Source organism: Pocillopora verrucosa, chromosome 11 (genome assembly GCF_036669915.1).
Source record: "Pocillopora verrucosa isolate sample1 chromosome 11, ASM3666991v2, whole genome shotgun sequence".
In the NCBI taxonomy this organism is placed as follows: Eukaryota; Metazoa; Cnidaria; class Anthozoa; order Scleractinia; family Pocilloporidae; genus Pocillopora; species Pocillopora verrucosa.
In genome coordinates, this window is record NC_089322.1 from 12,938,461 (window position 1) to 12,958,872 (window position 20,412).

General features: G+C 36.8%; 2 protein-coding genes across 8 annotated transcripts; one reads left to right on the forward strand and one right to left on the reverse strand.

Annotated features, from left to right (window-relative positions):
* Positions 1-67: 67 nt before the first annotated feature.
* LOC131794401 (potassium voltage-gated channel subfamily D member 3) lies at positions 68-16,044 on the reverse strand. Of its 7 annotated transcripts, none has more exons than XM_066158608.1 (9): positions 15,646-16,044; positions 13,995-14,448; positions 13,200-13,284; positions 12,578-12,608; positions 12,088-12,165; positions 9,673-9,736; positions 6,275-6,454; positions 2,726-3,614; positions 68-1,890 (listed from the first exon to the last, which is right to left on the reverse strand). In XM_066158608.1, exons 6-9 carry the CDS (start codon positions 9,695-9,697, stop codon positions 1,665-1,667), a joined length of 1,320 nt encoding a protein of 439 aa, XP_066014705.1. In that variant the 5' UTR covers positions 9,698-9,736; positions 12,088-12,165; positions 12,578-12,608; positions 13,200-13,284; positions 13,995-14,448; positions 15,646-16,044; the 3' UTR covers positions 68-1,664. The 7 variants fall into 7 exon arrangements, with proteins under 7 accessions (XP_066014705.1, XP_058967899.1, XP_066014706.1 ...); XM_059111916.2 differs by having other exon boundaries at positions 9,673-9,783; XM_066158609.1 differs by lacking the exon at positions 12,578-12,608 and having other exon boundaries at positions 9,673-9,783.
* LOC131794402 (protein boule-like) lies at positions 13,521-15,562 on the forward strand. The gene is made up of 2 exons (XM_059111922.2): positions 13,521-14,345; positions 14,433-15,562. The coding sequence occupies exons 1-2, from the start codon at positions 13,590-13,592 to the stop codon at positions 14,583-14,585; spliced, it is 909 nt and encodes a 302-aa protein (XP_058967905.1). The 5' UTR covers positions 13,521-13,589; the 3' UTR covers positions 14,586-15,562.
* Positions 16,045-20,412: the final 4,368 nt, after the last annotated feature.

Below are 20,412 nucleotides of genomic sequence, written 5' to 3' on the forward strand. Positions count from 1 at the left end.
TTTTCCCTTCCCAATCCCAAATTTTCTCAGGTTTCCCTGATACTTCGCTCATTTCCTTGGATGAAGAGAGGCACTGGGAGGATACAAGCATAACACCAATTGACTATTTTGACTCCAAGCAGGCGCAGAGGAAAGAGGTTGAAAAAACGCCAAAATTTGTTACAGAGCTTTTAATCTGATCAACCAAGTGTTTTGTACGTATTGGGTTAGAACATTTCTGAAGTAGTTCAATGATAAGTAATTTTCAAAGTAATCTGAATCTTGTAAAATTCGTTTAAGATGGTATTATAAATATGGGTGTTTTTCTAGCTATGATCCTAAGGTATAATAATAATAATAATAATAATAATAGTTATAATAATAATAATAAATATTGAATTTTAGACTGTTTATCATGAACGGGTATTTGAAAGGTTGAACTTTAAATAGTTGCTTTTTATTTTGATAATTTTACGAGTGAACCTTTATTTTGCTTTAGCTATGCAAGTTCTTTGCAGGAAATATACATTTTTGCACATAAAGCACAATTTGTTTTTGTTCTATATCCATCTACAAGTAGTGTGACTGAGTTTTGAATGAAGCTCTTTAATAATAATGATAATAATAATGATAACAATGATATGGAATGGCAACTTTAAAATTCTCTGCCCAATCATGAGCGATATTATGTGATCGAACAGTTCTAATGCTGCATAAGTATAAGAGTAGTTCCTGTATTTATACAGAGAGAACATTCTGATTTAAATAATTACTGCCCTATTTCTATAATTCCTGTTGTGGCTAAGGTCTTTGAGAGAATTGTATACAATCAATATTATGAATATTTAACTGATAATAATCTAATTTCCTGTAATCAGTCAAGGTTTCATTCCCTTCACTCCACTGCTACCACATCACTTGAAGCCACAGATAATAAAGGTAATGTTTATGCAGTGATTTTTCTAGATCTGAAGAAAGCTTTTGACACCATTGATCACTCTATATTGCTATCTAAATTAAAAGCCTATGGTGTTGGAAACAACTCAGCGAACTGGTTCAAATCCAACTTGAACAATCGCACACAGAAATGCTTTGTAAATGGCCCTCCCTTGGATAGTCAACCTTTAACTTGTGGTGAAGTTAAATTTTTTTCCATAACAGTTATTCACAGTCATTTTTAACAAATTGCTTTGAGCTGTAACTGTACTGACATACAAACAAATATACTGGTTTTCAATGTTTAGTGTAATCTGGGTAAAATGCAATGTAATCAGAGAAAGTGGAAAATGAACTGAAACCTTGAAAGGAAAAGATTTTTGAACTGCATATGTGTGAGCTTATGAAGTCACATAACTTTTTCTGCTGTCTTTCAATTGCAGAGAGATTTAGTCATCTTTTGTGGCTAAGCAACTAGGATAACCAGCTTCTGACAAGAAATTATATGGTTGTCAAGATGTGTTAAATGAATCAAATGTTCTTCATGCAGCCCCTGGTTTTCAGATTTTTCTCCAAATCTTGGGTTGATCTTTTAGTCTTAAGTCTTGTCCTCTGATGTGCCAATCACATCAGTTGCTTATCAACCAAACATTTTCTGAAAGATTCAATAACTATGCGTCTCGTTTGTTCCATTGGCTTGACAATTGATGAAATAGACCAGCCCCTCACACTTTACTTGATGTCATACTTCAGATTTCAGTTGACTTCTTGTGACTGTGGCTGTGACTGTGGCTTATGGTTCTCGCACGGGTTTTTTCATTTGTGGTATCACGATCTGGTCTTCCTTCCTCCTTCTTCCGACTAAAGTTCTTTTCCAAGACAGGAGCCGGTAAAGCAACCACCATAATGCCACTCAAAGAACAAATGACGCCTGTTATGCGTCCAAATATGCTCAATGGGGTCATATCACCATATCTATAAAGTGTAATATGATTGGACAAGTGAGAATGACAAAACATTAAAAAATCCTCAGTGATCCCTGCAATCTGATTGGTTCTCACTAGTGCGATTTACATATGAATTACATTGCGCTAAGTCACACCTCTTTCCTGGCCAATGAGAAAGCTTTACTAAAACATGACAACCAAACAGATTTCAAGGCTTGTTTGAAGTAACTGACCAAATGGCAGGAAAATGGAAGACAACTTTGCAACTTGTTACACACCAGCTCAGTACTGGATTAATAAAACATTTTTACAGACTAAAAGATCCCGTAGTTGAGTCACTGAATTTTGTGATGGCGAAGTGGATCTAATAAAGTGGTGATTGAATTTTGTGTCATGCAATTTTGGTCTGAAATCACACTTGTGACTGGATTCCCTGTTGCTCAGTAGTGGAGAAAAGAAGGGCAGAATCTATTGGTCTAAATTGGGACTTGATTCCTTATGTAGGACCCAATGTTTTTGTTTGTGCCGCGCTCGTGACAAAACAGAGCTAAAAAATTTTTCTTGGAAAACAAATCATTGGGTATGGTTCATCGCGTGTACGTTTTTTTTTTCTTGTCCCACACCCTTTTCAAAAATGAATAATAAATTTTTTACTTCACCAACGAGCTCAAAATTTACCATATTTCTTATACTGTTAAGGGACTTTGTCATGTTCAAGACAATTATGATTGCAATCAGATTGTTGGTATTATAATTTTTCTACTATTTTATTGCTAGGCGAGTTCATTTTGGCCATTTCTGTAATCACCATCCCCACCTCAAACTCTCTATTACTATTGGGTTAGCAACGGAGAAAGACTTACCCTAGCGTCGTCATGGTAACGATAGTATACCAAAACGTAGCTGGAATGCTGACGAAGTTTGTATTTTTGTCTCCCATCTCAGCATAATATATAATGGTTGAAAATAATATGACGAGAGTAATGAGTACAACAAACACAAAACTGAGTTCAGAAAGACTGGCTAACAGTGACGAGCCAGCCTCCCGGACCTTCGTGTTATGGCGAGACATTTTAACGATGCGAAAGATTCTGAAAACACGAAGAACAGTGAATGGGCCTCCCACTGCTTCGGGAAAAATCAGTGCTACATAATAAGGTATGATGGCCACGACGTCAATAATGCTTAAGAATTGTTTCATAAACTGAAGTCTGACAGGTGCAGCAAACAATCTGGCCAAGTACTCCACAGTGAATGCTATGACGCACATAGACTCCACAATGTAAAATTGTTCAGAGTATTTGTCACCACAGGGGATTTCCCCACAAGGTAAAGTCTCGACAGTTGATGCAGCAACACTTACAACGATCAAAATTGCGGAGACATAATGTATTAATAGTCCAAAGACATTTTGAGCTGGATCTTCAAATAACTGCCACATTTTTTGCCTTATCGTAGTGGGAACGAACTCCTCTTCTTCTGGTTTTGCATGACGCTTTTGATAGTCTATGAACTCCTCATGTTTTTCTTGGAACACTTCATAGCAGCAGTCGCTTAAGTGATTTCTAACAATTCCAAAGAAGTCGAGTTCTCCGGCAAAGCAGCAGGCGCATTCGTCTTCAGGATAGTGAAGAGTTCCTTTACGGTAAAACTGGATGATGTAAGAGAACAGATCAGGGTCTCTATCGAAAAAGTATTCATTCTTACTCCTGTCAAAAAACATATCGCGTCTTGTGCTTCCAAGAAGAGTATCTGAAATAAAGACAGTTGAGAGACATTCGTTTTACAAAAGTAAAAGACATTCTTACTTGGAATCAGGCTCAAAGAGTCTCGGGGTGGGGAGAGAGGTTTACGTCCAATCAGCCAATCCCTACTGATGACGAGAAGTAAACCACTGGAATGATGGCTCAATGTACTCTAAATAGATAGACTCAGTTATTATGCCTCTTTTTTTACATATTCTTTATTATTTTTCCCCAAAATTCCTCTCGAAAAATTACCTCAGAACATCGCATTAAGATAAGAGGCTCAATCAAAGAGTCAGAGTAACACTGAAATTAATCCTCAAGTACAGTCTTCCTGTTTTCAATCTTTGAATTCATTGAGCTTAATAGGGGAGTATGCAAATGAGTTGCAGGTGGCGTTAATGTCATTTAGCCTTTACCAAACTCCTCATTTTCATCGCCTCCTTGTGATGTTGCACAGCGTTGTTGGGATCCACTTCTCTTATTCTGCTTTAAGAGGTCGAATTGTGGCAAGTTTTGTCATATAACGAGCCCATAAGTTTAGATTCGGATTCACAAAAAGCGCTATAACCGAAGGGGTGTCTAAAAGATGCAGTGTTTTAATGGTTTGCAACCAGTCACTGCTGAATGATTAACGTATAAAGCTACTTCATGATTCAGTGGCTTTCCTGTTTATAACGTTTGGTGACCAACATCAATAAGTAATTGAACGGGAGAGCTGCACAGCACGAAATGTGTCAGTTTTAACACGCAACGGTACCGCTACTTCAACATAAAAATAAATTTTGAATTATCTGGACGAGATCCAATTTGGATTCTTTTATTCATTGAATAGCTGATGAATTGCTTAGAGACTCACTTGCGTAACTGCTCCACCATCTGTCTCACAGAAGAACGGGTAGTAATGTTTAGATACTAAGAAATTAGGGAGCCTTATTCCCTGAATAAAGGAAGCGGTTAAATCCAAAAAATTTCATGCAGATGATGAAAAAATTACGATTATTTTGCGTTCGGCGTTCGAAAAAGTTTCGACGATGCTGACGATAATTCTGAGACTTTCTTGCGTCACATTTCCACCATCAATCCAACAGAGGAGCGTGCGCGAGTGTTAAGATGCGGAGAAAATAGGCAGGTCAATCCCGTCTTGAAAAAAACCGATCAAATCGTAAAAAGTTAAATGGTAATGAACAAAAAAATGAAACGATTTTCAGTGTTTGGTGTTCCAGACACGTCCGTTAGCAACGAATCACCATCTTGAACACACCTGAAATTATTGTTGTCATTCTAAAAAATGTTGAAAATTATTGACACGAGTGTCATGATCTGAGACGTTTTCCGATCGATGTAACTGTTGCCTCAGCCTGAGATATTTTGATTTTTATGTGCTTAGTTCTTGTTTTGTGCGGCGAGAAAAATTGTACCGACACATTGTCTCCTAAAGGATATTCAAACTATAGCCTGAAGACCTTTTCAGTAATTTCTCGTTGTTATGGCTTATTAAGGCTTGTGAAATGGTTTCCTTCAGCGCCAGGATGCTCGTTCGGAAGGTAAGCCAGCATTGCATCATTAACGGTTATTGACAGTCGACTACTGGGTAAAACATTGTTCCTTAAGTCTTTATCACTTTTAAAGTCCCACTTATTATGTCGATATATCAGTTCTTAAATATTACTTCACGCCGCATGTCCACTGCTAGCTGCGCAAGCACATCGATGAATCAGTTGCGCCTCATTTTGAGAGGCCGTAGCAGACGGAACACACCAGATAGATGAGTAATCCTTCCGTCGAGAACGAGCACAGTGACCTATCATTATTTTGAGCCGTTGAGTAATAACCTTTATCCTGCATAAATCGCTCCGACTTTACGAGAAACAGAAAATTTATCGCATGAATATGATACGATTTCAGGATACTAGAACTCAAAATCTTGGAAGATAAACAACCATTTGGTAAAGTTCCATTAGAGTGCCATTGAAGGGTTCTTTTTTCACGAGTACAACCTTTGGGTGGCCTAGTATTGAAAACACCGCTAATTTCATTCTTATTTGAATAATCCTTATGGAAAATTTAGTCAGACATTGGAATTACAAAAAAACATTTTATGAGCTCTCATTTTAAAGCTTAAATAAAGTGCGCCTCATTTTCTTTGTAAAACTCAAAGGACATACTAATGTTATGATGATATTTGAATCAAGAAAAGAAATATGGTATTGACTACAAAACATCTTACACTGAATTTGTTGTCACCTACTGATCTATTAAATTTATGAAGCCTCATCGGTTATCAACAGAGGATCATAACGTTGAGCTCGGTAGCATAATTTTGTTGTCAAGAAGCAAATCACTTGTTTTATCTTTCATATGCATTTATAAAACGATCGGTCAATTATTTCTTGCCAAGGCGAAATATTGTGTACTTTCGTGCCGAAATACGTCATTGACGGGTTTTTATTTTGTCATTTTTGTTTATATTTTTGTGGTAAATTTTCGTAGATGTTTTGGAAATACTTAAAAAATACCCCAGTACATGAATAAGTAAAACAATGTACGATTATAAAAAGAAGGACTGTTTTTTTCTTCTTTCTTCCTACGAAACATATCGAAAGTTACAAAAGTAAATCGGTTCGACTAAGCGTTTTTTCTCAGTAACTGAAATCTGTGTTTTACCTGGATGCTGTTTGAAGATAGAATTGTCTGCTTCAAATATCCGACCGCTTACATTGATAGTTATGAAGTCACCTTTACAATTCTTTTTGAAAGTCACTCGTGGTCGGACGGTTGTTCTTCGAGCGTTCGGTTGAGTCTGACCGTTTCCTCTAATCCCGTTCACGGCCATTGCGGAGTCACCTGTAATATTGCAAAACACAATAGTCTCACTTGATATGAATGTTAACTAGCAAGGTTTCCATTGGCGTTTTCAGCAATCCCCGTCCCATCTCTGATTCATTCGAAGAAAAACTGTTTTATCTCATGGTTACAAAACCTTAGCTGGTGATTTCGAGTTCTTTTTGTTTACAAAACTATTGCTTTCTGCTTGAGGTCTAAGTTGAATTTAATTCCAAGGAAACTTGCGGTTTGTGAAAAATATATTAGCTAGCATCCCGCAAAGCTGATTAGAAATTCAAAATTGTGCCATTAAATTATCAGTTGCACCTGCCGAGAACTCCTATATCGTTAAAACGACATCCAAACCATTGTATCCGCTGTTTCAAAAGAGATTCAAACGGACCGACTAATTATTTCCGGCGTAAAAATTTTCATTAATGAAATGGACTGTAAAACAAAACGAGCTTTTTGACAATATTTTTCGAAGGCACGGAGTTGTTGCTTTTTTTTCAATGCCCTTGTTTCGTTTGCCCTAAATGTTCTAATGGTATAAGTGGTATGAGCCTCTTTAACAGTTCGAAAAGATAACAGCGTCCTTCTGTTATCTTCAATAGATGTGAGTAATTCTTTCATAATTTCTGCTTCTTTTATGCGATAAAATACTTATTGACTGAAAGGGAGGGCTGGACGGGAGAATATTTGGCTTAAGCACGGACCTCGGCACGGACCTCGCTGCGCTCGGTTTGCTGGGCGCTGCGAGGTCCGTGCGTCATGACCAAGAGCCAAATATTTTCCCGTTCGGCCGACCAAACTCAGTCAATAAGTATTTAATCGTATGAACGTAATTCTTTCTTTTTCTTCCCTTCTTCTTTTGGCTCGTAGCTCACGGTGCTGTACGGCTTTGTGCGGCCCTGTTCACACCATCGCGCACAGCTGTCATGCTGGAAATATTTTCTAATGTTTTTATAAGCAAAACGCGTGCGGGGCCGTATGGGTCGTATGATGAAAGCACGAGGAACGAGGAATAATACATCAGTTTTTATATTTTTGGTTGAGGGTCTCGTTCGCGATGTGTTTTTAAAAGAAATTTATGTTAAGCAGGGTAACTGTTTTGTTATGTGTATTGTTTCACAAAGATATTGGTTTGAGTTATCGACTCCGGGCGCAAGAAGACTAAATCAATTAAATAAGCAGAGTGTTATAATCGATAATGTTCTGATAAATGCGTCACATTTTTCAGTAAATGGCAAATTGAAAGTCGAATTGTCTCCTCTTTTTACTAATTGTCCCTACAGACTTTGAAAAAGACTATCTATTGAGTATGTCATTGAATAACGCATGCAGAGCACACTGCCTAATGACTATCGATGTAGACTTTTCTTGGGAAGGCTTTCTATTCAGGAATATCACTGAAATACTACGTCTGTATGGAACACTCTTCACTGAGTGTCACTGAGGGTGTCTTTAGATTCAAATGTTACCAAGGCAGCCATGCATTACTTATACGCTTACGACAGTCGAGTGTCAACCTCAGTGTGAAGTCTCCACCTGACACACACTGTACCTTTCGAGACGAAATTTGGGCTTTTGTTTGTATTTATTCACAAAATGGTGAAAACACTATTAATTTTTAGCCATACCACATCTCGTCCGAAATCTAAGTTATAAATTTATGAAGTTCTGTTGGTATCTCACTAAAAGAGGGAGATAGATTGAAGACGTAATATTCATATAAATTAGCATTAATTTTTGAAAATTGTTTTGACGAGATGAGGGTCAATCATCTCCGAAAGAGAAATATCTTAGGTTTTCTGTTTCATGGTTTGCTTATTGCGAGCGTAAAATTCAAAGATGATTTTTTTATATGAGTCTTTCAAATGCATTGTTAAGCAAAGTCTTGATTCAATCGGTGAAGTTCATTCTAAGAGTTTATTGCATCGTTTTGTTGTGGATTTTCAATAAATATTGCGTCATTCTTTCATGCGTCCTTCGTTGAAATTTGGATTTCAGTGAACAAACATCCTTCACTGATAAACACGCCGGCTGGATTCCCTTGTAATCAGTGAACGTAACCTCATAACAGGCTATCCCACTACTTAATGATCGTTTCGTGAATCCTCATGTCAGCGTCATAAATATTTACTATATCACAGTTCCGTGTCTTACCTGTGCACAAAAACAGATTTTTTTATTTTGGTTTAGTTAAAAAAAAACAACTACAACAAATAGTAGCCACCGCTTTTTACAAGTTTGCTGCAAAAAAATTTGAACGAAGGGTTTAAACTTTCTGTTACCCAGTGTCTTTGTTGCTCAGTTTGTCGGGATCTGCCCGCTAAAAATTCCTGAACTGAGCCCATACGCTTTCAGGAACTTAGGATATGGTACTCGTAGAATAAAAAGTCGGTGTTTCCCATTTAGCGGATATCAAGTTTGTCTACGCAGTTTTTAGTCTGAATATAACCGATAATGCTTCTTCTATTCCCTTCCACTTCTGTAAAACAACAGGATTACATTCAAGTTTGACTTTCCTCCTCTTGAGGTTTTTCGGCTGTAGGGCACCTTACCCAAGAAGTCGGAAAAAAAAATTATGTTATGCAAATTTTTTAGACTTTCCAAGCTTTACCTCACAGGAAAACACATTAAGGATAATTGTAATTCACAAGCACGTCTATACAAAGAGGAAATATTTTGATAACTTTTCAGATAACCTTTCAACCGGAGGGGGTCAGTTTTTTATATTTTTTATAGAAGATATTCATCTTTTGTTTGGCAAAGCAGAACACGACACTTGTCACAACTGCAAAAAACATCTTATCGGGGATGGAAAATTTATACTGATTTTTTTTAAGCTAAGATGTAGTAATGGCTGATACAAAATAATCTTAAGCCTATTGTGATGTCTTGATTGATCAAATGTAAATAAGCCGTATTACTTTCTCTGGGTTAATTGGCATGAAAGTACCAAAAAAAATTAAAGATTTTCATCGCTCCAAGCTGTCAGCACAGTTTTCGTCGGATTGCAGTTTTATTACTGAGTCAGTTTTTTTCCTATTTTACCTGACAGAGGTTGTCAGAGACTGAGAAACATCAAGTTCTTTTGTACTTTACTAATTAACAAGCGGCAAAGATTGTAGACCTTAGTGAAGATGAAAAGTCAAACACTTTTTTAATCCTTGCTGTGAAGATAAATGAATAAAATAATTCAATTCTCCTTAGAATTATTCGTGTGAAAGACTTACCTTTAATAAACATACCACTCTCCATCGTTGAGTGGGAAGTCAGCTCACGTACAGAGGTGGATGTCTTCTCCGAGAAAAAATGACACAATTTTCTATTTGTTTTGGAGTTACCTTGCATTATAAAAAATTAATAAGCCAATTTTGAGAAATTTCTTGATCAGAATTAAAACTGAAAAGAATTAAAGTTATTGATACTGTGTTTATCACGTAAAAGATGTCAGAAATAAAGATTCAACTAAATTTATCACAAGCTTTCGGGAAATATTGATTAATTTTGGTTATTTGGCCTCAAGCGGCTTTTAAGCTCATGTGATTGAGAAACCAAAACATTTCGACAGAATTACACTAAAATGTTACATAAAATGAGAAGCTTCCAGATGACAAAATCATATTTCATCCCATTTCGCATTATCTACCACTGTAGGGGTTTAAGAGAGGGAGGGAGGGGGAAGGGCGGAAATATCAATTGCAGATTAATATTTTCTTGATTAGACAAAGAGTCGCCTTTAAATCCCACAAAGAATATGAATTTGACTGTAAGTTCAAAAAAAAAAAAAAGATTCATGATAAACTTCGAAAATTAATGGTTTGTGGAGGTATCAGTGAGGGGAGGCGAAGCTTTCATGCCTAACCGTGACAGGCTCCGCCATATCTACTCCCTCTGATCGCATTAATTCTCGTGCAAAGATAAAGTTAAGTAAGTTAATAAAAGCGTTTGTTTAGCCAGCTTGTAGTACTGTGCACTGTTTGATCAAAAGACTCGAGATATCGACTGAAAAAAAGGAAATTGCCCAAAACACCATCAACCTGTTCAACTCTGCCTCTGATTCCCTCTCTTGACAAATTTTATTTTTCGGGGTTTCTCAGAAGAAAATCTGGTTTGCGATTTGATTTATATAAGAGGAAATGAGATATTTTTCCCTTGGTTATTGAAATAAGTTGAAATGAAAACAAGCTTGGAACTGTATTTGATTCTGACTTAACTAAGCTGAATGAAAAAAGTGGCTCTTCGCTAACCAGCACCTTATAAAAATTTTATTGCAAAGGATGTTTTTCCCCAAACTATGATATTAAAAAAAGCACGCGCTCTGAACTCCAGGAATTATTCTGTACACAGCTAAAACTGCACAGAGTTCATGCTAGTCACATTAAACCAAAAGCGAACAAAATATGAAATTGATCGAATGAGGTTATTAGTCACATAAGTAAACTAACAGCAGCTAACAAGTTAAATTAAATTCGCTCAAGTAAATCGACATTGAAGGTGCCCAAGGTAAATAGAAGTAAATTAACTAAACCAAAATGAAGACAATAGGACGCCAGAAATGTTAAGTTTTGTCAGCTTTGTTGATGAGAAAAGAAAACTTTCTTAAGGAGAAAACATCTCTCAGCTGTTTTCTCTTTAATTTTCCTTTCCTTTGTTAGTTGTCGTTGCCAAGGTTCAAAATATCTCTTTCACTTCCCGAACATCTGAGGTATTTTGCACGCTTTCGACAAAGCGCCTTATGTCATTGGGAAGCTGTTTGTTCCTTTTTTTTTGCCTTTGTCTTCTAAAACTCGGTGTGATTGGCTGTTGTATCCTTCAGTCTGATTATCGTATCTGCCAGTGAAAAACTCGGTGCAATTTATGACAAGATTAAGAAAAACTATTTTCATGTTACTATCAAGGCAATCAATTATATGACTTTCATTGAAAGACTGAGATCTCAGCTTAGGAGTCAGCCATTACCGTATTGTTATAATGAAATTAAGAGCAGTTTCAAATATTATCCTATTTGTTCAATGCTTTGTTTGTACTAGAAGATTCGAGAATAGTGCGTGTTTCTCAGCGGCAGCGGTTACTCACTTCACATCTGATAGCCATTCATAGCGCAGCCACAGTACGACTGCGTCGAACTAAGCCTGAATTTAATTTCAAATGTGTTGATTATTCTGAGGCTTAATATAGAAAATGAAAGTAACAAAGTCCTATTATTCCTCAGTTATTTTACTCGATCGAATTCAAGGAAGTTTGACATGGAGAGTGGCTGTGGAGTTTACCAACAATCGAATTTGACACGGAGAGACCAGCGTTTGCTCTGCTTCTAAAATTTTCGTCGTCTCTAATAAAGACGATAGGCGACAGATATACGATAAATTATTTACTACAAAAAATTATAGAAAGTGACAAAAAACACAGGTCTTACTATTTTATAGTAAGGTAGCCAGGTACATGCTGTTTAATACCTTTAGCGAGGATTCTCACTGGTGAAATTAAAAGTGATGGTTGGAGGCTTGCGTCACTGTCCTCGAGATATGCCGTTGAAAAAGCGAGGCAATCGACAAGCGATCGTTATCTAAATCCCAACATTTTTTATTCCTTTCACTTAAGCTAATTGCAAATTTAGAAACAATCGTTTTATTCAGTGTACTTACACAATTGGAATTTGTAGGTTTTTTCCACGGCTTCTTCCCGCCTCGCTTCAATCACTTCGCTTCACTTCCTTCGACTTCCTGCAGATTGACATTAACACTCCAATTACGAAATATCGCAAACCTTGTAATCGTCATGTACTGTACTATTTTAATTAAGAAAACAATTCAATCACGCGGGACAGTTGTTAAGAGTATAAAGGATCTCTTACCTTCGCGCTAAGAACACGAGAAAATGGCTTTCCAGTTTACTGTCACATTTAAAGCGACAGGTAGATTTTCAGTTGCACAACATGAAAGATCGCCATTGATTACAATATGCTGTTTCTAAATATTTCATACTCTCTTCAAAACTTTTTAAACCGCTGTGCTGAGTTCCATCGTAAACTACTTATACCCTATTTGAATTTGGTTGTTTCTGTCGTTGTGTTTCGTGAGCAACATCGTGACCTGCCTTTGTTTAATACAGAATTAATTTTCAGGATAATCTTACACAGTCAGTCCCTCAAAGTATTGCGGCTTTCCTGTGACAGGAAGTAAAAAAAATCAACATCAGCGTATCAACTGGCCTCTTATTGTGAATTCACTTATTGCTGTGGGCCGCTGATCTTCACCGAATCTCAAGCTTAGTAGAATCAGATTGAATGATTCTAGACATCATTTATTTGCTCGAGAATTTGGCTAGATAATAGCATTAGAGATTCTTGCGAGAACTTTCACAAAAAGTTTAGATTCGTTTTCAACCAAACAAATCTTCAGTCTTATCTTCTTATCAAGTTAAGCTCTTGATCAGCTTGTACGGTTAAATCTTGACATTCTGTCGCCAGAAAATGTGCTTGAAAACATTGCCGAAAACGGATTATGATACAAAGAACCAAACGCCTAAACGCTCCTAATCGTTTTAACGCAAATCGACTGAGCGGAACAAAATACGAAAAAGTATTAATTGTGCTGGCTTCTTTTCATGAGTACCTCATCATAACATAAGCTAAATCTTCTTTCGTTAATGGAAGTTCCCCATATCACAAGAAGTAAAAACACTTTTCTTTATTAAAGTTAGTTATCTCAAACAGGGAAGTAGTTCAAAGAATCAGCCAGCTTCACATGTTACAGACCTTTTACACGTATCGGCGTAAAGACCTTTCGCTTGACAGACAAACCACAGCGTAGAAATCCAGTGAAATTCCCCTTGATTGGCAACTGAAATATGAAGAGGTTTGACGGTTTCAGACTGCGTGTCTCCGCAGCTTTATAAACAAACAACTGCTCTGACTAAAATGCTAGTGAAAATGATCGGGATGTATCACAATTTCTCGTCAAATATATTCACAACTGAAAGATGGTAAAGCAACCTAGAAAGATTAGGCGAAAATTTATATCAGAACGTAGCACGTGATCTCGTTTCCCAGGATGCAAAGAGAGGAAAACGCCCTTACCACGCTTTCCACAAATCCATTTTCCGCTGTTGACTGAACTGTAAGTTTCCCTTCTTTCTCCTGTTCTTTATGTTGAGCGACATTATGAGTGACATTGACATTGGAAAGCGAATTTTCGTCAAAGGATTTTCTCCGGAAACGACCGAAAACGAGCTCAGATCTTATTTTGAGAGATTTGGCGCGGTCAAGGAAAGTAAAGTCGTTCGAGACCGCAACGGATTTAGCAAAGGATACGCTTTCATTACATTCGAATCGCAAGAGGTGGCTGACAAAGTCCGCGACCAAGAAAGCCTTGAATTTGAGGGGAAAAGCTTGAACATTGGCAAAGCGGTCCGTAGAAAGAGCAAAAGAAGTTTTGGCAAGTACTATTACCATCGACAAGACGTGCATGACACGTCAAGTCATGGTAGCTATTACGCATTTTCGACATCCGATGGAAGCATGTACTATTCTCAGATGAATCAACAGCCTCACTTTGTTTTGGTCCCGGCCTATTCCCCACAGATGCACTACCAGTCGCAGAGTCCGTATCCTCAGCCTTCCCATTCAGCTTCTCAACCGATCTACACAACAACAGCTGTGTTAGGAAACTCTTATCTCCAGCCTACGCCATATTCGTTCTCTCCAGGACATTCGTGGAATGAGGTGGCAGCAGTTCCAGTGAACGCTGCAGTCGTACCAAAAGTCCATCATCAGTTTCCCTCCGAAAACCAGACGGAAATTGCTGTTGCTAGCACTCATGCTCCACCAGCTCAAATAGTGAGTTTGGCTATTCCTGAAGGAAATTATGTGTCAGATGTCGGAGCAGTTTCTGGCGTAGGAGAGGTAGGCTTGTTGTTATTTACGCGGGAAGTCTATTTGACCTTGCTCTATGCAACAATGTAATTTGTCTTTGTTTCTGTCTCGTTTCAGTTGGTTTTTGAAAGTCCTAAAGGAAAAACAGAAAAAAAAGTACAGGCTATAAAGTTTTTAAAGAAGCATGAACCATCAAGTCCTGCTGCAATATCAGTACCTCCAACCGCTACCATTCATCTTATTAACGGACAAGTCCCATCCACTCAGTAAAGTCGACATTTGAATACCAATCCTATGCACTATATTTCTCACTAAATCCTTAGATCAGCGCAAAACTAACCTAACGCTTGAGAATTTTTAGTTATCATGTCGAGCTGAAAATGCCATTCACAATATCTGCAAAGACAAACTTATGTAATGGACATCTCCGTTGCACTAAGGTGCTCGCCGAAATCAATTAGTGATATTTACACAAGGAGTATGGAACAAACGATTTTACCATTACTTTATTTCTGACTGGTGAGAATTATTGTCGCTTCCTTATTCCTAATCACGGGGTCTTTCCAAAACAGGCAGCATGATTATATTTTCGCAAAGCAATAAAGCAAAACTTTGATTTGTGTACGATTCCATACCAAATTTATGGTTTATTTTTTCCTGGAAAGATGCAAAGTTATAAGGCTAACAATTTAGTGATAACCGATTTATAAGAGGATGGAAAACACGAGCAATGTCTAGATATCTTACTTGATGTTCAAACTCAAATATCAGCTTTTTCATCAACTTACCCAAAACAACATTTTTGCTGACTCTTTCCTATGGTATTTCAACATGTATTTAATTTTTATGAAAACTTATGGCTAAAATTCGATGACTGTCTATACAGTTTGGCATATTTTCTCTCAGTTTTATGTGATGAATCATTCAGTGATGCTGAAAGAGAAGTCTAACAAAAAATTTTATCACTAGCCCAGATGAGTGTAAGCTGACAAAACAACTTTTAGTATTTGAATTTGTAGACAGGTCCATCCAAGCTGGTGTAATTTAATTTACTATATTTATTCAGCTTTGCAACATCAATTGTAATATTTATTTTATTCTGAACTGAGTTCTTAGTTAGTTCCTATTGGGATTTATCAGCTGCAAACTCACAGGTATCTAATAAATTTTGTAATAATTTTCTATTTTTTTAACTTGTCTAGTGCTTCCTGGCTTGTATAATTTATTTGTAATGCTATTGTTCAATAAAGTAGTCACTATCTAAACCTAGTTGACAATTTTATGGGGTAAACTTGATTAGATAGCTTGAACTTTCACTACTGTGACTTACCCTCCCAAGTGTAGAAGGTCAATGTGATGTCTTGGTTCAACATTTAAGTCTGGCTTGATGCCCTCTAAGTACCTAACTGAGAGTAGCATGGTGGTGACTTGTCAGCAAAACCTTGCTAAGGTGAAGGGTGTAGCCCTTACAACTGGTATTTTAGTAGCTTTAAGATTCAGGAACATTTGGATCAGATCCTTTCTATGAGCATTCTGACTTAAATGCTAGATTGAATTGCTATGTTGTTTAGTTTTACCTTATTACCCCTGACTTGAATCTAACTTCTCCTTACATGATCACCCTTGAATTAAATATAAAGCTCATGAGGATAGAGGAATGACTGCTAATTTTATTCAGAAACTCCTGATTTTCAAACAAATTCTTCTTGTTGATACTATATGGAATGTAGAGAGAGCTGTTTGGAGAACATAAATACTAGTTTTATGGAGTAAAGGGGTAATACATGGCTACCTAGAGTAGGTCAAACTGTGTGGGAGGGACTGGGGGGGGGGGGCTCAAAGCTAGGACAACTTTCTGAGAAACAAGATCTATTCTTTATTTCAGGCACAGACCAGCTTTGTACACGATGTGCCCAGTTCTCTTATTCTTTTATCCTTGATTCAGAGCTACGCAACTGGATGGATATTGCCCCTTTTAAAATACGCTAACTCCGGCAAAATTTTATAGTAATTAATTCAAAACAAAACAAAAAAAAAACAGGGACTTTCTACTGTCCCACTCCTCCCTCATTGTTGTTACTTTTGCCCTAGAAACAGTGCGGGAAAAATATTGTGCACCCGCGCGACACCATCATGAGTGCTTGGAAATGCCTGTTCAGGCAGCTTCATACAGATCCGAAATGTTACGCTTTTCTAGACATACGGATCCTATTCAAGGTAACAAGTTGATTGAACACTCTTGAAGATGAATCAAGACAACTGAGGTCTCGTCTTTAAACAACATCACTGTTGGATCTTCACATAAGCAGTTGAGTTTAACGCTGTTGTATTTTACATTTCGCAATTCCTTCAGATTAAAAGTGGGAAAGGAATGAGTGATTACTGGAGAGAGTTTCATGGATTATTACAGAACTTTATACAGACTATAAGCATTCGCGGATCGATTTTTCTTGAAGCGAGTGAGTTTCCCCAACTAATGTTTTAATAACTCGCTGTTCGTCTGCTTTCTTTGTTTATACACTCATTTACTTTAGAAGCGAACTAAGAGGAGGTAACTATAATTTATTTTCTCCGTCATTCCTTTACTTTATATTAGTTTCATAGTTTAGTTCAGTTCCATTTTCCTTATAAATCAAATACAGCAACAGCAACTTATCATCGGTCAAGAGATTATAAGCTGTTTGTTATCTCTTGGTTTTACTATATTGCATAGACAACAAGTTTTGAAATAACACCTGAAATTCATTATGAGAACAATAGTTGAAACAAGTTCTAATAAACCCACTAATTTACCATACCCTCATCCTAACGTGGGCGAGTTGAATATTCTCATACGGAACTGGGGATGGCAGTTATGAGGAAATCCGAGGGGGGAATGGGGTGAAGGAGGAGAAGGGGGTAATAGCGTCACCTATAAACAGCATGACCAAGCTATGGATTCTCAAGAGCGTCATTCGAAGGGATTACAAAATTGTTCCCTTTATATCAAAGAATTGGTATTTCTTCATTGCATACAGATCCTCTTCTAATCAAATGTAATAAACAATTTGTATATCATCCAAGATGAAGTACGTGCCTCGATAACACCGCCATTGTTCCTGTTCATTTCGTAGCACCGCAACACCTTTGCATCAGAACATTTCTGGGTTGAATCAATTAAACTCTTAATTAAGGAAATGAAAAGTCAAAATGCGACCATGGCAAGACATGATATGATTATTAATTGTCCTTACCTATCCACCTGCCGAGCTGTAAAACCTTCAATTTGGGTTTAATTATCTCTAATGCAAATTTCAAAGGTAAAGAACCCCATTAAAAACCGCACATTTTGCTTGCATTAATTTCACTCCTACGCTGAACGTCATCTTGACGTCATAACTAAAATAACAAACAAAAAGAAAAAAAAATGGAAAGAAATAAAACAAAACAGTAACAGGTATAGCTTGAAATAATTGTAGTTTTAACCATAAAGAATTCTTTTCTGTCGTAAGGGTTGCTGCAGAAATAACTTATTACTAAAAGTGGCAGTCATGCGCTAACAATTCACGTACTAATGCAAATTTCTCTTAATATTTTATCGCTTTGTTTGTTGACTGACTTCAACATCTTTGGTCACGTTCGAACCACATATTAGTTTTGAAAGCTACAAATTGCGACTCTTCATTATGCCAATTTTATCGAGATGATAAAAACCCTCATGAAAATGCATCGATGTTCCCAAATAAGAAATGTGTCAGGCGAATTTTTAGGAATCCCACATCAGTATTTTTAAACAAGAGTATTAAATTACAAAAGAGTAAATTGTAGAATTTCCAACTTTTGTTAACTTCTTCTATTTTCCAAAGGATCGATTTCAGGTGCTAATCATTAAGCAGCTCATTAGGAGATAGCGACGAAAGTAAAAGCGTCCGTTAGTGTCTAACTCAGTCTCGTCTATTGTGATCTAAATTTGCCCTTGAGGGTTTGTAAGAAACTAAAAATATAGGGCGTGGTGAAATAAACTGCGAAAGTCGAAATTGAAATATTTGATGCTTGCGGGTCGTAATTTATACCTGTTTCCATAAAAATCCAAAGCTTTACGCAGCACCTTAACAAAAGGCGATATGTTTCTTTTGATGTATATTCACACTCCTGCACTGACAGAAATTGCCGGCGTACCCACCTGGTGTTTCGATGTGAAGATTACGAAAACTTCCCTGAGCATATCTTTTCTGAGCAACGACAGAAATGTCCCGGCTTAATTAATAAGCAAAAGTTTCAAGATTTCATCTTTATAATGAACGCTGAATTCCTAAAACAGGAACATGACGATTCTGCTAACTTTGGAAATGAGTTACACGGGAACTGAATTCGGTAAAATAAAAATAAAAAATTCTAATGTCATCTTTGGTGGTAAGGATTCACCGTTAGAGTTGAATAGCTCCTGGTTCTTATTATCTCAGGTCTTTCGCCACATAAGTCTTTGTTGTGGCATATTTGTAAAACCGATTAACACCTTTCGTTTTGTTTAAAGATTCTTATGCTAAATACATCTAAAAGTCTATGGAGAGCAGGTGTGACATTTCATTTCCGGTCAGTACATAAGCTTTTTGTACCAGCGTCTCTGGCATTAAACCAATTCAAAAACGGGTCTACGAGAAAAAAATTCACAATGATTCTTTCTCATAAACTAAGGCTCTTTCTTTCTTTACTTTCTGTATATTGATAGTAAGAACATGAATTTAACCACATATATCGTAAAAACACCCATACAGATGCCGTTGTCGTATGAAAGAGAGCAGTTTTAACAACGATAGCCATAAAGACTTTTTTTCGAGTGGATTTCCTTTGTTTTAAAATTTTCAAATCGACTTGTATCTTGAAAGTGTCACCCAGAATGGTTGGGCACCTAGACAGACATTGACCATCCAGGTCGTTCCAGAACCATTTAAATTATATTTTTCATTTTATGCGAACATTAAAAGATGAAACTTTTCATGCGCCAATAAATGCGCAATATGGTGATCTGGTAGTAATTTGAAAGGATGAAGAAGTTAATGTACGTAGCCCCAATTCTTGTTGCTATTTGCAAAGCAAATTTATCTCGGGCCATAAACTATCAGAAGTGAACAAGCTGCTAATGTTGGTTTGCCGGGTAACTAAACATTGTCGGTAATGGAACCAAATTACTGTGAAGTCGTAGTAGACAATTACAGTCTCCGATAACGTTGTGTATCTTAACTGTTGGAAAGTCCAGGGTATTGTCTAATGACATCGCAAAAAGAGACAAATTGAAACCAAAGCGATGAGTATTTTTCGACGAAACCGAAGAGTGTCTTAAAAATAATATAATTTTGAACAATAGGTCACTGCATGTTTTCGGTGGCTTTCTTTAGAGTTGATAAGAAAATGCGTTTCAGAGCCGTTTCAGTATTTTGCCGAAAAAGGGGAGGCTAAAAAATAAAAAGCTTTACATGTAATGCTTCCTTTATTTTAAAATTCATACACGACATAGTTGGGTTTTTAGGTTTCTCCATTATTTATAAGTACAGAAAACCAGGACGGCGTCTTCGAAAGCGAAAACGAATCGAAATAAAATTACAAAAGCGGGGTTTTGTGTCAATTTTTCGGTGAGGCCCCTTTACAAGTATCCTCTAAACTTATATTCTTCTCTTCTCACGAGATATTATATTTTTCCCGCAATTTATTACCGTAACGAGGAAAAAAATTTTAAAATAAAGAATTTTTGCCTGCACCGTTTGCAAATTTGGCGCGAACGTTTGACAGGCGAACAATAGATGTCCTGTTGATGTTTGATAAACTATCAATCAAACAGTCATCTTTCTCGAAATTCATTGGCTACTGACTTTAAATTTGTTTAATCCAATGCTAATTAACGATATCCTTTACAATTAGGTATCTCTTCTCTGAAACATATAAGAGGAATTTAGTACCACATCAATCTGTATGTGATGAAAAATTGTGTTTTTAGCGTGCTTCACTTTGTTTTCTGGCGAGGGATGTTAGACAAGTACAAAGGCTTCGAGTGCTAAAGCTATTTCAATTTAATGCTCTATGTACTTCACTTCTGAACAAAAGATGGGGATTAAGACTAATT

Excerpts from the sequence above, each read along its gene's own strand:
- LOC131794401 (XM_066158609.1), bottom strand. The coding sequence starts at position 9,697 with ATGGAGAGTGGTATGTTTATTAAAG. Across the intron at positions 3,615-6,274 it reads TATCTTCAAACAGCATCCAG|ATACTCTTCTTGGAAGCACA; the intron begins GTAAAACACAGA and ends TCTTTATTTCAG. Across the intron at positions 1,891-2,725 it reads GTTACCATGACGACGCTAGG|ATATGGTGATATGACCCCAT; the intron begins GTAAGTCTTTCT and ends TACACTTTATAG.
- LOC131794402 (XM_059111922.2), top strand. The coding sequence starts at position 13,590 with ATGTTGAGCGACATTATGAGTGACATTGACATTGGAAAGCGAATTTTC. Across the intron at positions 14,346-14,432 it reads CAGTTTCTGGCGTAGGAGAG|TTGGTTTTTGAAAGTCCTAA; the intron begins GTAGGCTTGTTG and ends GTCTCGTTTCAG.